Source organism: Athene noctua, chromosome 1 (assembly GCF_965140245.1).
Source record: "Athene noctua chromosome 1, bAthNoc1.hap1.1, whole genome shotgun sequence".
Lineage (NCBI taxonomy): Eukaryota > Metazoa > Chordata > Aves > Strigiformes > Strigidae > Athene > Athene noctua.
In genome coordinates this window covers 171,086,879-171,101,059 of record NC_134037.1, presented here as the reverse complement: position 1 = coordinate 171,101,059, position 14,181 = coordinate 171,086,879, and the positions used below count along the sequence as shown (strand labels likewise).

Below are 14,181 nucleotides of genomic sequence, written 5' to 3'. Positions count from 1 at the left end.
ATTCAGCAGATGAGTTTGCCGGTTACACCTGCAGGTGACATAAAACTGAGAGATGCTGCAGGCATGCTGAAGGACAGGATTAGGATTCAAAGTGTTGCCTACAATTTAGAGAAGTGGTTTGAAGAAAAAGCAAGTGGTGGCTCCCTACAGGCATGTAGAATTACCACAATTGGACAAAAACACAGCTGTACAAAACAGAATGAGGATAAAAACAGCTTATGCAGCTGTTTCTTAGGAAAGGATCTGAGTATTGTGCTGAATGAAAAGCTGAACGTGATTCAACAGTATTTTCCACTGTAGAAAAGTCTAGCATCACAACACAGCTATGTACAAGCAGAATTATGGCCTGTAAAATACGTGATGCAATCGTGTTTTATACTGGGAACCTGCCCAGTTTTGCGTAGCACACTTCATGTTGGTCAGCTGGAGAAAGTTCAGCAGAAAATAATAATGTGTACATAGCACACAGTATGTTCAGAGTAATGGAAGGAGTCAGAAACATTTGGCCTAGGCAAGAGAAAACAGAATAACCCAGCTTTTGATCTTTCATTAAGGCACCTGCATTGAGGAGGCATACAGACTGTTCCACGTACTCACTTTGGATAACAAAAGTAATGTGGTACTTAAATTGCACTGAGATGATTTGGATTAGGTGGGATGAATATTGATCAGTAAAGATGGTCCTGTTTTGGGGCTGAAAGATGGATGAGGTAAATTCTCGGAACATATGTCCCCTCTGCCTCTTGTGATTGTGCCACAATTCTGTTCATCAAGCAGTGGTTTTAACAATCATCTTGAAAATTAATTCTGTTTGAAGCCTGCCTTTAAATTATTACAAATCATGGTGTAATTTGCTTGCAAAATGCTAAACTTTGCAAGTGCTAGAGTTTTGCTGGAGTTGGGTATCTTTATTAAAGTGCAATCTCTCTCTCTCTCTCCCTCCCCTTTGTTCATATGCAGTGTTTTTGCAAGACTATAGTGATAGTTAATGATCTGTAAAATGCCTTTTACTCTGCTGGGAGTACACAGAGAGATTGTCTTCTTTGTGGACAGTGTGGAGATGAAAGTTTGAGATAGGTATTTCAGTTAAATCATTGTGTGTAGTTCCAGTTTATTATTTCATTTCTGTTTTCCGCTCAAGTGAGAAAATGCAGGGAAAATCAGGATTTTTATGCTTTCTGAATAGGGCCTTTGGCAAGATTAAAAGGCAGAAGGCAAGGAAAAGAGAATATGAATCCAGTGTTAAGAGACGGTTATGCTCGGTAGCATTGATCTGCATGCAGTGTTGGTGTCTGTCAAGTGGATTGTTTCACCATGCTAGTGGCTTTGCAAAAAGTGAGGATTTTTGCCCCTGTCCTTTTCTTCTAGCAACCTTGATGAATGAGAGACTAGGTTAATGTTAATATCTGTATTGAGTCTAGCACCTGATGTGGTGTTCCGTTAGCAGAGACAGGTTATACTGTTGTTATAATGTATATGTATGTTGTCATACATACTGTGAGACCCTTAAAGGCAGGAAGAAAGATTCATGGCCTTTTGGTTTGGTGCTATACTAGTTCTTGGCTGTTCTGCAAAATTGTCCTCAAGAATGTCCGTTAAATGCTGCTTAAGGTGATGGTGATAGTAATAACCTGTACAAATTGTGTTGTGTAGTCATCAGTCATACCTGCCTGAATATGTTCAGAAGCAAGTTCTTCAGAACTGTTGGAAAGCCTACTGCATTACATCTGGTGTCAGTGATGAAGGTCTGATACTGGGTGTTGAGTGTGTTCAAAGAGAAGTTGACAAGTACTACAGAAATTACTGCAGAATTCCCTTGAATTACACAGATAATCCAAAATGGTTGCTGAAACAAAGACTGTCTTGTGGCAATAAAAGAAAATGTAGGTAGTATCAGCCAGCTTCTGCCTGTTGCTTCATTTAATACATTTTGACCTCTCCTTCCTTCTGAACATCTTGAGTCCTGCCTATCCACTGATAGCACAGGAGTTTGGGATACCTGTACTATGGTAAAAGGATATCCTGTCACATAGCCTGGGTTCAAATGTTATCATTGCTTTAACATTTATGGTGAGTTTATGTTCAGTGACCAAAAAAATTTTAAAAAACAAAGATGGCAGGAAACTGCATGTATGCTGACTTTGACTTGAGGATCGCATAATTTCAAGATGCTTATTTTTTAAGGATATGGTAAAACACAGTAGTATTTTCTGAACATTTGTTTTTAAATTATGTAGTAGCATGATGGTAGCTGTAGGGGTGAGATATCAGTTTGTTTAATAATACAATCTTCATCTGTTAGCCAGAACACCTTTGGAAACAAGTGAATCTGACTTCTCTCTTCCCAAATAATCTTTAAAGCATTTCTCCAAAGTCAGGCTTGCATGAAAAACAGTTTATGGGGAAGCTCATTACAACACATTAATTGCATTCTAAAACACTTTTGAAAAGAGATTTAGTGAATTTCAGGAAAGACATTTGAATATGAACAGTGAGAGGTGTTCATGAGTATTTTTAAGTAAAACAAACAGGTTTATATATAAATCATCTTATAAATTTACAGTTGCTGAAAAAGGATGTTCCCCTTGAATATCCATAAAGAGACGGTTACTGGGGTTTTTTTCCCCCATGGGAGTTATTATCAGTTAGAATATAATATTGCAAGATATAGAATTGGAAGGTCAAGAAGGGTTAGAGCTAAGTCTTGCTAATTTCTTAGTTCTGTGGTTACTGAGGGCAGAGAACAAGACAGACTTTATTTATGTGATTGTGTGTTTGATGGTCACATTGTAATATTTAATGAGGTAAATTGAGCCTGTATGTAGTGACGCACTTGATGAAAGAGGAAGATTTCTGCTCTGTTCCCTCTATACAAGGAACTCAGATCATCAGGAGCTTTCAAACATAGGTTCTAGAAGAGTAACTTTCCATTAAGGCCACTTTTTTTCCCTGCATCATCTTAAAATGTGATCAGTTTGTGTTTCAAATTTGGCATCTAAAATGACCAATAGGTTGAGGGAAATCAAGTTTTTCAAGCAGTCTGCTGACAAGCTGATTTTGCATCTTGATGTTGTTTTTATTTCTCATTATGAATGTGTCTAGAAAACTCTGAAAACAATGCCATTATTTTGATTGAGTTCTTCAAGATAAAATGCCTAGGTGGCCCAAGTTATTACAGCAGAACAAAGCAGTAATGGGAAATTTATCTTCATCTTTGAAATAATTATGTTGTCTTAAAGAGTCATGAAAATTCATCAGTATCTTAGTAACATTTGTTCTCATTAGAAGCCTAAAAATAGAGGCATTTCATATGTTTTTAGTATGCAAATGCTTTTCAGATATCTTACAATTTCATTCCATTCTAGTAACTTCTAAGCAAATTTGCCTTCTTTTAATAGGGTCAAAAATTTCTATTTAATAGCCTCACAGCATATTAAAAATTACTCTGGAATTAATTTATGTTATAGAAAATACTATATGAAATTGAATATATACAAAGATGAGTGTGTATGTTTTGGTATGTTCATATATAGGCTGTATTTTACACAGCCTTTGGTCTTGGCTTTTTTTTTTTTTCCTAAATTTTACTCCCAAGGAGGAAGCAAAATAGCTTGAGGAACAGGAGAGGGAAAGGAAGCTAGACTAAATCTCTCTCCTCTACTGTGTATGTGGGTTATTTGGAAAATCAAATGGATAGTGAAACAATTTTACCAATGTGGCTTTTTCCCCAAAATAAATTATTCAAAATAACAATTGGGACTTTCCATCTTAAATGAAATTTTTATAATTGGGCATTTAACCTTGCAAAAAATGAGAGTGGAAAATAACAGGCCGAGTTTTTGGCAGGGGTAGGCCACATGTTATGTTACATTTTTAAACTGAGAAGTGCATTAGTGAGGTTAATCCGTTTAGTAGGAGATCATAGAGGGAGAAGCAGCATGGAACTGTAACATACTCCCTCTCATATAATGATGTAAGTGGATTAGTAATTAAATGTATAGAGACTTTAGCAGATACCTAAAATATTTGGTACTAAACCTATCTACTTGATGTTATTTTTCTTTAAAATTTTCTTAGCTGTTTTGAGTATCAGAAAGAGCAATCACACAAAAATTGCTACCAGTACAATTTATAACACTGTTTTCCTTCTTTCTATAGCTATTGACTTTTGCATCTATTGCACACCTTGGAAGACCAGTCTAAACACTGTTTTGGTAGAATACATACATATTTTTCACTTTGTATGCTACACACTAACTGAGAAAGTAAAGCAAATGGATGCACATGCTGTGATTTACAGTCCGTATGGACCTTGGACCCATTTTTAAAATAGCAAAAAAACCCCCTGCAAGCACTGATTTGAGGTACAGTTGAATAAACAACCTTGTTTCTTTTCCTACTGAAGCAATTATTTAGATGGGAAGGGTTTATTTAAGTTCTGTATCAGAAATAGAAGAAAGATGCACGACCTCAGTAGGAAAGACAGTCTCCTTTTGTCATAATTATAAATGCATAGAAATAACATTATTATAAGACTGTTTAGGTCTAGCTCTTCAATTTTTGATTCAGAATGTCAAATGCAATTATGAAATTCAAACTTCAAGTCAGAGACTTAGGCAATCATTTAATCAGAATTCATTTCTATTTATGTGTGGAACAAAAATTGTTTAAATAGGTACTCCTGACATGTATGAATGATTAAGATAACACGAACACTAGGATTTCTGTGAATTGTTCAGTATACGTGAAAAATATATCCAATATTCATGGAAACATAGAATCATCTAATTGGAAAAGACCTTGAAGATGATCTAGCCCAACCATTAACCTAACACTGACCGTTCAGTGCACTGTAAATTCAGAGCTGCAAAGCTTAGGGGTTTTCCTGTTATTTCATTATGATGTGATATTTTCATAGCAGTGATCTGTTGGGTAAGGACATTTTCACAGAAAGGGACTGTCAGCTGAAGTCAGGATCCCAAGATTGACAGTAGCATTGATGATAATAAGGACGCAGCTGAAGTGAAGGTTGAGGCCTCTACTTGTTTCATGCAATGCTTTCAATGGATGGCTATTGATGGCTGGTTTTTTCCTTTTAACTGTGGATAACTAAGATTGGCTAGACAGGTGAAGCACTTGACTAAACCAAGTCAATACTCCCTTTGTTTGCTGTGTTTCATGCCTAAGTTGAGGGACTTGTCTGTGTTTTACCTCACACCTGGTCCTCTTGGTAAAGTCATAGCAGAATAGTGTGATCCTCCCCAAAGGATACCTGCAGGAAGTTGGCACCTCAATTTAAAATTTGGATCTTATTACTGCTTAATAAGATCAGCCCGATGAAGAAGGTGGGCAATTCAGTTTGCCATCATTAGCTGAACTGGCACACAGTGTAGCTCCATTGGTGTAGTGGCTGTCACACTCCTTTGCCCACTCAGACCTGCAAAAAGGATTGTTTGCCTTCTCCTCTCTCCTTGAGCATCCAGTTTTTGTTTGCCAGAGCATGCAGTGATGACCCTGAACTTCCCTGGCTATGTAAGAGGGCACCCCCTATGTAATTAGGGGCTACTAATGGTGGCAGATTACAGCCTGAAGAGAGAAATTAGTAAGAGTAGATTTCTTATTTATCCTTTGCCAGAAGATACAGGGATAAACTCTTGTTGCCCAGATAGAATAATCTATCTCTTCTCTGCACAGTTTTATGCAGCTGCAACGAAGATGAGTATGGGGTCAGTGGTTACTATTAAAAGGGAATGGCAAAAGGAAGAGAAAGTCCTTCTCCACAGTGCTCCTTCCTCACTCCCAGCCTGATGCCAGCCCTTCCCATTTTGCAGGCTGCTTTTGTCCCAGAGGAAGTAGGAAAGGTGGTTCAGATGGCATGCGATGGAGTAGGGGCGGAGGGAGGGAGGGAGACTTTGAGCTCTAAGAGTGCAGGTAACCCATACCATAGTGAAGAGGAGGAGGAAAGGAAGGCCTTCCCCCAGGGATGGATGCTGGGGGAGAACCTCCTCCCTCCACAAACAGAACTGCTTTTTATCCTTCCTTGCACAGCCCAGCAGCCTTCCATCCTCTTTCTTCCTGGCCTCCTCCCACAGCTAGCCCAACTTATCCTTTCCTTGGCTGTGGCTCCTTTGATTTCTCCAGCCCCCATGACTCTCCTTGAGCCCTTTGTCCTTCCACTGCAGGGTTGAATCTCCATATCAGATTATACGACTAGTATGTATTAAAACAAATGGACACACTGGTCTCGGCCACTGTTCCACCCAGGCTGACATCCCTGTGGTGCTTTGTGATACAGGAGGCACCAGAGAGGTTTCTTTCCTTCATCACTCTTCATATCTGGCCAGAAAATGTAGGTGATGGTTCTTTTGGGACCATGTGGATAAGGGCTGTCCCTCCATAAACCACAGCAGCCCAGGTGGGTGGCACAGTTAGGGTTGGGTGTGGAAATAATTAGAAGCTTTTACTTGAAAAAGCCTGTGGCTTTGTGTGGGACAGCCTCCCATGCTGCTGAAACCCTGGGTCACACATTCTCCTTAAGGTTGTCCCAGGCTTGGAGAAGGGTGAAGGCTCTTGTGTGGATAAGGGGGTGGGGAGTGCCCTGTCTGACCTTGATCAAGTTAAGCATTGCCAGTAAGATATTAGGGGTGAATAAAATCTATATCCAAGGGGAAAATGGCACTTGTGGAATTTTTATGATCAAACCCCTGAGTAATTGAGGAAAAAAAATGAATGAACTATGTAGTTCATACTGCAGCGTGATATGACATTTATATTGCAATGGAATATGATGGTGTACTCAGAGGTCTGAAAGGTTTATGGTTTGATACAAAGCATTAAACTTGCTCTAAATTTGGGTATAAAATTAACTGCATAGAGAAGCGCGTGCTGTAAATGAATTTTGAAAATATACATTTAGAGTAAAACTGTTTTTCATACTGTCCAGACTATGCACAGTTTCTTATGCAGTTCATCCTTTCCAGTGTTTGTGTCCAACAAATGCAATTTAAAAATTCTGAGTGGAAACGTAGAGATTTTATTTAATGTCTTGCATAATGACTGACTGTGATGACAAATTATAGGGGGTTTTGCCACTAGGAGTCTGCAACAACAACATAAGGCAATAATCTCCTATTTCTATGCTTGTGGGTATGTGTTTTGGATTTTGATTTTTTTTTTTTTTTTAATAACTCATGCAAAGGTGCATGATTCATTAGTAGGTTAGGAAGAACTGATGATGTTAGAGTCTTTTTACCAATGGCAGGATTCTATTCTGTAATTTTTAGTATTTTTCCAAGTAAGACTCTCCATTCAGGCATGACTCAAAAGTAATTTAATAGCAAAGATATCATCAGTGCTTTAAATCCTTCTGTAGGAATTTTCTGGCCCAAGAGACTAGATGATTTCTGGTATAGATTTGAAAATAAGTTTTCTTACTGAGCATGAAGTAAGCGGGAACATGGTTGGAGTTAAATAATTTTTTTTTTTAAGTTTGTTTATTTGCTTTTTATTTAGGCATTCATGATTAGTAGCTTTTTTGCCATCAAGTGTATGTAATGAGTCAGTAAGAAATGGTGATGCTTTGCCATAATGGAACTAGTTCAGCATGAGGCTAACAATCAGCATAAAAATATGTCTGTGGAAAACAGCAATGCCAATACAGGATTTCTTTGTTGCTGGTATAGGTAAGAGAATTCGAAAACAGAAAAAAGCAACATTATCCAGAACAGTGGCAGAGACAGAAGTTCATTCCTCTGAACCTCCAACACATAGCTAATTTGTAACAGCACTGTCATGTGAAGAAACTACATATGGTGGCAGCATATGAAATTTAGAGATGGAAAATATATATAGGCTTGCAACAATCTCTATATAACCAAGTTGAGTCCATGAACTGCTGACTTGGCTGGCGAGAGCTTTGGTGGGGGTTTTTCTCTCTCACTGTTGTTGTTTCTACTTCTCTTGCCATTTTGGAGATACTGAAAGCTGTGATTAGTTTGCTATCCAAAGGACTAGGGAGATAGTATGTTACATGTTTTCTATGGAAATCCGGTAAAAGTGGTTGAAACACTTTTTTGCCAAGTAAATTTCCATATACCGAAAATTACTTTTCATTCACAAAGCAAGATGATGCTAATTTTCTATTAACATTTCCTACTGTCCCAAATTTTTCATTCAAATTTTCAGTCCATCTCTTGACTCTTTGTTTTGAACTGTGCAAATGTTGTCCAGAGTTTGTAAGCATGATGGTTAATTGATGACCTAAGGGCAGTAGCTTTGGTTGGTCAAGTTTGTTCATGTGCATGTCTCTGGCTTTTTTCATTTTCCTAACACAGACAGCTACGGATAGTGACAGGAGAATGGTTTTTTGAAGAAAGAGCAAAGCGCTTCAAACAATCAAATCTTGGAACTGATGTTGTCAGACAGTCTATCCTACGCAAATTCCCAGGTAGGGACCACAAGAGAGATTTACTTGTGCTTAATACGTTCCAGAGTGTTTGACTTGTATTGTGTTTTATTCTTCACTGTTGAAGGTGTAAGTATAATCAGTATTTTAATCTTAATTTCATATTTGGGTATTACTATGCAGTGATTTTTGAAGGATTCATGTATAGAAAAAGGTAAGATCCAGATGAATGTGGAGATACAGATCTGCTTAAAAACTCACTGTCTAAACAGGTGGACAGTATTATTCAGCTGCAAAGCCAGCAGCAGAAGCTCTGAAAGTTTATTCTCGGTTCCTACCAGAAGTTTGGCTATATGCAGAAATCTAAACCCAGACATTTATTTTTTTTTACTTTGTCTCTCTTATTTGTGATGGTGGTGTGTAAAAAGCATTAATTTTTTCTTTTTCAACTCTGAATGAGAAAGATAAATGTTAACTTTTCTGCTGTATGCTAGAGCATGGGCTATATTCAGATTACTTGTACTTCTCAGTTCTCACTTGACTTTCCTTTTGCCCAGGTATCTCCAGTAAATTGCATCCGCACCTTTAGGTAGAGTAAACGGTCTGGCTGTCTTGACCAAGCACAGCAAGTGTACCATGTCTGTGAGCTGCTGTGGTACCTTGCACAGTACCCCAGAACCACTGGTTTAAGAAACGAGTTTTTCCTGAGTGTTGATGCTTCTATCTCCATTTAACTAGCTAGCTCTGCACACAGAAGCTGTTATTTAGGTTGTCTGTTTTCAAATATAATATTCGAGTAGGAAGGTGACAGGTATGGGCAGTTTGTAGGGAGAGGGACTGGTTTACGCACATTGGAAAAATGCCTGGTGCAAATATACTGCTTGGCAAAATACTGGTCTTGCCAATACCACTGTGCTTCAGAAGCTCTCAAACTGGCAAGTATCTAACGTTCTTTGGGGCTTGATATTATGCAGCACAAATTGTGTATTTTGTGATTTGTTCCTTTGTAATTTCATATATATATATATATATATATATATATATATATAAAAAAATATTTAAGCCATTTTCCCCATGCCTTGCTCCTAGTTTAACAAACAATTGGGAAAACATTCTTTCATCTGACACAGGAAATACTGTACATCGCAACATTGTATCTCAGCTCCTTTGGTTATTAAATGTTGTTGGTGATAAATTCAGAAGTGTAGTTCAAGACAAGAGTTGATAATGAGAAACATTTCAAGCTACATAGTTTTATTTTCTTTTATTAAAAGGAAAAGCCAAAGAACCCCCCAAGGTTTTTTAGTGACATTTTATTATATGATTTTATTTTGTATTGAAAAATGGAAAATCTATTTTTCTAGGTTATTTGACATGTGCTGCCTTTTTTATGCAAACGTTCACGCTTTTTTTTCTTTCCCCCTCCACTGAAGATACGGTTTCCAGTAAGGATGAAGGAAGAACATTTAAAGATCATCCCCAAGAGAATGAAGAAAAAAGGCCAGATGTATCAGTCTCCTCCACAAATGGGTATAAATCAGTCTTCAGCGGACCTAGAAAGATAGGGTAAAGCCTTTTATTTTGGAAACTGGTAAATGGAGTAACAGCTGTATATGGTTGGATGGTTTTTCTTTTTCGTTTCTCCAGCATTCCACATCAGCCTCAAACTTCCCAGGGTTATAAACAGCCTTCGTTTAAAAGCATACTTACTATAATTAGACTGCTGTTTCCTAGGAAATGCATCAGCAATTACTCTTCAGCTATAGAGGTGGCAGAAAAAAGACAATTTCACTCCTGGATTTTTCTTTTTATACTCAGAAGTATCAAAGTGTCCCTAAAGGCAGGTTTGCTGAAGAAGCAAATGCAAAAAATAGTATTTGGAGGGCCTGGTTTTTATGTATACTGGTCAGTTCTTCTCACAAGTCAAGTAGTCCTTTAGTTTCCAACTGTGCAAATGCAGTCTAACAGTCAAGCAGTGCACCTTTTTTGTCTGTGTGACAGTGAATAGGCAGATGTTGCTGGTCATCTTGCCATCTATGATGTGTGTAACCCCAGTTTGGCTATGCTCTTAGGGAAGCACTCTCTTACTCTCAGGGGACATGGACAGAGGCATCGAATATATGGTTGCACGAGTGGTGTCTAGACATAACTTGAGGCTATTGGGTTAATGGGAAGAAAAATCGTATGAACGTTCATTTCATGGCTGGAGCTCTGTGGGCTGGTAGTTGGAAAACCATTCCTGTTGGAGGAAAGAACACATTTTATTATGGATCCTAAATATAGGGTAGGTAGACAGCTTTCTACAGGTTTTTTACTTCTGAAGAGAGCTGAGAATGGAATTGCTGAGTATGGAATTACTTGTTCCAGTGACTCCAGAAATTAACATGAGTGATTTATCTCTCTTTCATATTGGGGAAAAAGAGCATCAGAATACCTCTGGCTTCTCAAATGAAGGTGCTGAAAGAACCAGCTTAGGGAGTCTACTATAATAGGACTTAGATGTTGCTCTAAATCATGCTAAGTGGTAGCTATGGTAGGAGTGCATTAACATTTACTTTTCTAATCCTCTTTTCATTTAAATACTTCATGCAAATCTTGTTTCTCATAGGGGAATGTGACTAATAACTATTTTTTATAATTGTCTGTTGTTTATTTTAGTGGTGTTCAGCCTTTTTCAGCTTGTGGTCTGAAATGTTTTCTGGTGGTGGCATGCCTCATAAAGGAAATTTAATCCTATAAGAATTAGGCTTGCTTTTCCTGGTATATTTTGTGGTCTCTCTTAGAAGTAGTTCATTATTCCTCCTCTTCTTTCCCCGCTCCTTTTTCCTCGCTCAGGTTCCACATTTCTATATCTCATGAGTGGATTTGTTTTAGCAAAGCCATTTTGGGCCAACTCCTACTGACAGTGTCATGGGATGACTTAACCATTTATTATTGTTTGTAAGTCCATGAAGAATAGTATTACTTTTCAAAACTTTATTTCATTTCTTTCATTTCTGTCTTATTAGACCACATGTTGCAGGATAAGAGAGTGATGTTATATTTTTGGAAAACAGCGTGTTTGGGGGCATTGATGCATGTAATTGTAGAAATTGCAAGAAATCTTCAAGAGAAAATACATATAATGTCATTTGCTATAAGGAAATACATGTACTTAGTCAAAAGTACTTTGCTGTGTATAAAACGTAAAAAATAAACTAAAGAGAAATTTTCACAAAAGGCACGTCTGGTTCAAAGCTTGAAGTGGCCATGTTGATTATGAGGGATGTTTTAATGTTTTGTGTCTTAAAAAGCAGATTATAGCAAATATGATGGGGTTTTTTTGTTCATAGGAATCAGTCTGATAACCAGATTTGGTGCTTTATTGACCCTTATATCCAGAGTTGTCTGTAGGTCAGGCAGATAAAATTAATGGAATGCGCACATCACGGTATTTCGGTCAGGCTGCTGTTTCCTGGGAAAAACATTACAACTTTTAACATCTTTTATTCCCTGTTTTCATCAGGAAGGTAATTAGGGCGGTTACGAAAGGAGAAATTACAAATGCAAAAGATGAAGGTGAAAGGAACGCAGGTGCAGAAGCTGAAACCCAAAGTCTGCGCAGTGGCAAATCAACACCTTGCTCTGAGAGGTGAGCAGCAGAAATCTGGTACAGCTCATGCCAGGATTGACACAGGGGTGTTTGCAGGGTGTGTTGCATTGTGTCTTTGAATGCTCAGCATTAATACTATCTGAGAAGCAGAGCTTATGCTTTAAAAAAAAAAAAAAAAGAAAAAAAAAAAGAAAAAACCTTTAAAATTATTTCCATCCATCTTCCTTTTGTGTTCGGCTGGTGATTGCTGTCAGTACCTTGGCTTTTGTTTTCTGGGTTTTCATTGATGAGCAGTGTTCATATTACAGAACTGAGGCCCTATGTTCCAAAACTTTTCTTTGGTAATGACATATTAATTGATTGTAAATTATATTTTCTTTTTCAAAGGCTGTGTTTGCCTTTCTCTTTCCATGATTATTGTTCAAGTTATTTCTAATAGAATTCCATTTATCATTCTTCTGGGCTTAAGAGATCTCTGTTATTGCCTCTGATAGCATTGTAAAATGCCAGATGCAACATTCCTCTTACATACCACCTCCAAAATGAAGCCAAAAACAGCTCACGTTTTTCTTGTTCAGTTGGATAGTATATACTGGATGTAGACCCACATTCTTTGCTCAGTTGCACACACCTAGAAATTTTACAATCTGGTTTGAAAAATAAGAATAATTTGCTGTAAGATCCAATAGAAGTTTCTGGCTCTAGAATGGTGTTCCTGGGAGACTCCAAATAGGTATACAGGAACACAGGATATCAGGTAAAAATAACATCATGAAGTTTAATTCACCCACAGATGAGCCATCTTGTTTAAGCAAGAACATGGTTCCCTTTGTTACCTACAATTCAAGAACCCAATTTCTGGGTGTTCTGCAGAGTGCCTAACATTGGTGGTGGCTATCTTCTTGAAAGTAGATAATTGGATTTTTTTTTTTTTTTTTCACTGCAGTACTTAGTAGCCCAATCAGCTTTAAAGCTAGTTTTCTACACAGTTCACTAAGGTTTTTTTCACTGAGCTGATTAGGCCTTCTGTATCTGGCCAGATTCATATATTATTTTTATGAGATCAGAAGTAATGTTTTTGCTTTTTTTTTTTCTGGATTTATTTTGCTTTTCATTGAATAGAGATGAGTGAAGGGTCTGAGAGGCAAAAACTCAGGAATCTGGTGTCTGTGCTGCTTAATGCCAAGGTTATACAATATTAATTAACTTTCTCTAAGAGTTTATCAGAATAAAGACAAAGGGATGCTTATGAAAGATCTGTGCAGCTGTTTTGATGTGCCAGACTGCAAGAGAGTTATCATCCGGTTAACCATGAATGAAGCGACATAATTTTGGTTGGGGTGGTAGAATGCAGCACCTGATAAGCTCTGTGTACAAACTTAGAAAGCTAAATAGAGTGGTCTATAAAAATAGCCTTTACATTTGATTGTCTCTCTTGACTTTCACAGAAAGCATCAATTTCTAGCTTTCACCCAGAGTCAGGGTGTGGGATTTATTAAATTAAGGTTATCAAGTCATTATGGCAACTTCCTTCTATACCTGTCACCTCATCCTTTCCTGGCCAAATCAGTGTCCTGTGTCAAAATACATAGTAACCCAGCTCTGTTGCCAGGAGATGCTTGTGGTATCAGGGCTGAATTATTTTACTGTCTATGGAATATATGGCACATTCTAAATACTAGTTTGTGGAAGGATTGAGGAGCAGTTTATATTTCTTAGTAGAGGGATGAAAATTCCTGTCTTGTACATGCATGGTTAAATATTTAATTAGGTATCTGAGGATGCTTGCTGTATTTCATCTATTGCTAATTTATAGAGCTGAGTAGTAATTATTAAAAATAACAGCAAAGCTTGCCAGGCTATGCTCCATAACTGTTTTGAGTTTCAATTTAAAAGAACGTAGTATCTTGTGACACTGTAGCTGTCCTAGGTTTTCCTGCATATTGCCCTCATCTTCTCAGCTGCATTGCCGAATTGGTAGTATTTCACCTATCAGCAGGGAAACAGAGAGAGAAATTTTATTCTTTCTAAATATTTCTGTTTAAGGGAAGATGTACTGAGCTGGTAACAGGGAGTCCCAGGCCATGAGTTCATGTCTTCAACTGGTTTATTTCTACTCCAGCAAAAATGTTTATTGATTTTGCAGCTGAATGGACTGGGAGGCTGTATCAGGGTACTTCTAGGA

At 37.6% G+C, this 14,181-nt stretch overlaps 1 protein-coding gene across 1 annotated transcript in view; it reads left to right on the top strand.

Moving 5' to 3' along the window:
- Positions 1 to 14,181, top strand: part of SYTL5 (synaptotagmin like 5) — a 67,177-nt gene that overhangs the window by 22,476 nt on the left and 30,520 nt on the right. Inside the window, exons 3-5 of the mRNA XM_074929579.1 lie at positions 8,334 to 8,446; positions 9,838 to 9,970; positions 11,910 to 12,035. Coding sequence (XP_074785680.1) covers positions 8,334 to 8,446; positions 9,838 to 9,970; positions 11,910 to 12,035 — 372 coding nt within the window. The remainder of the gene's footprint in view (positions 1 to 8,333; positions 8,447 to 9,837; positions 9,971 to 11,909; positions 12,036 to 14,181) is intronic.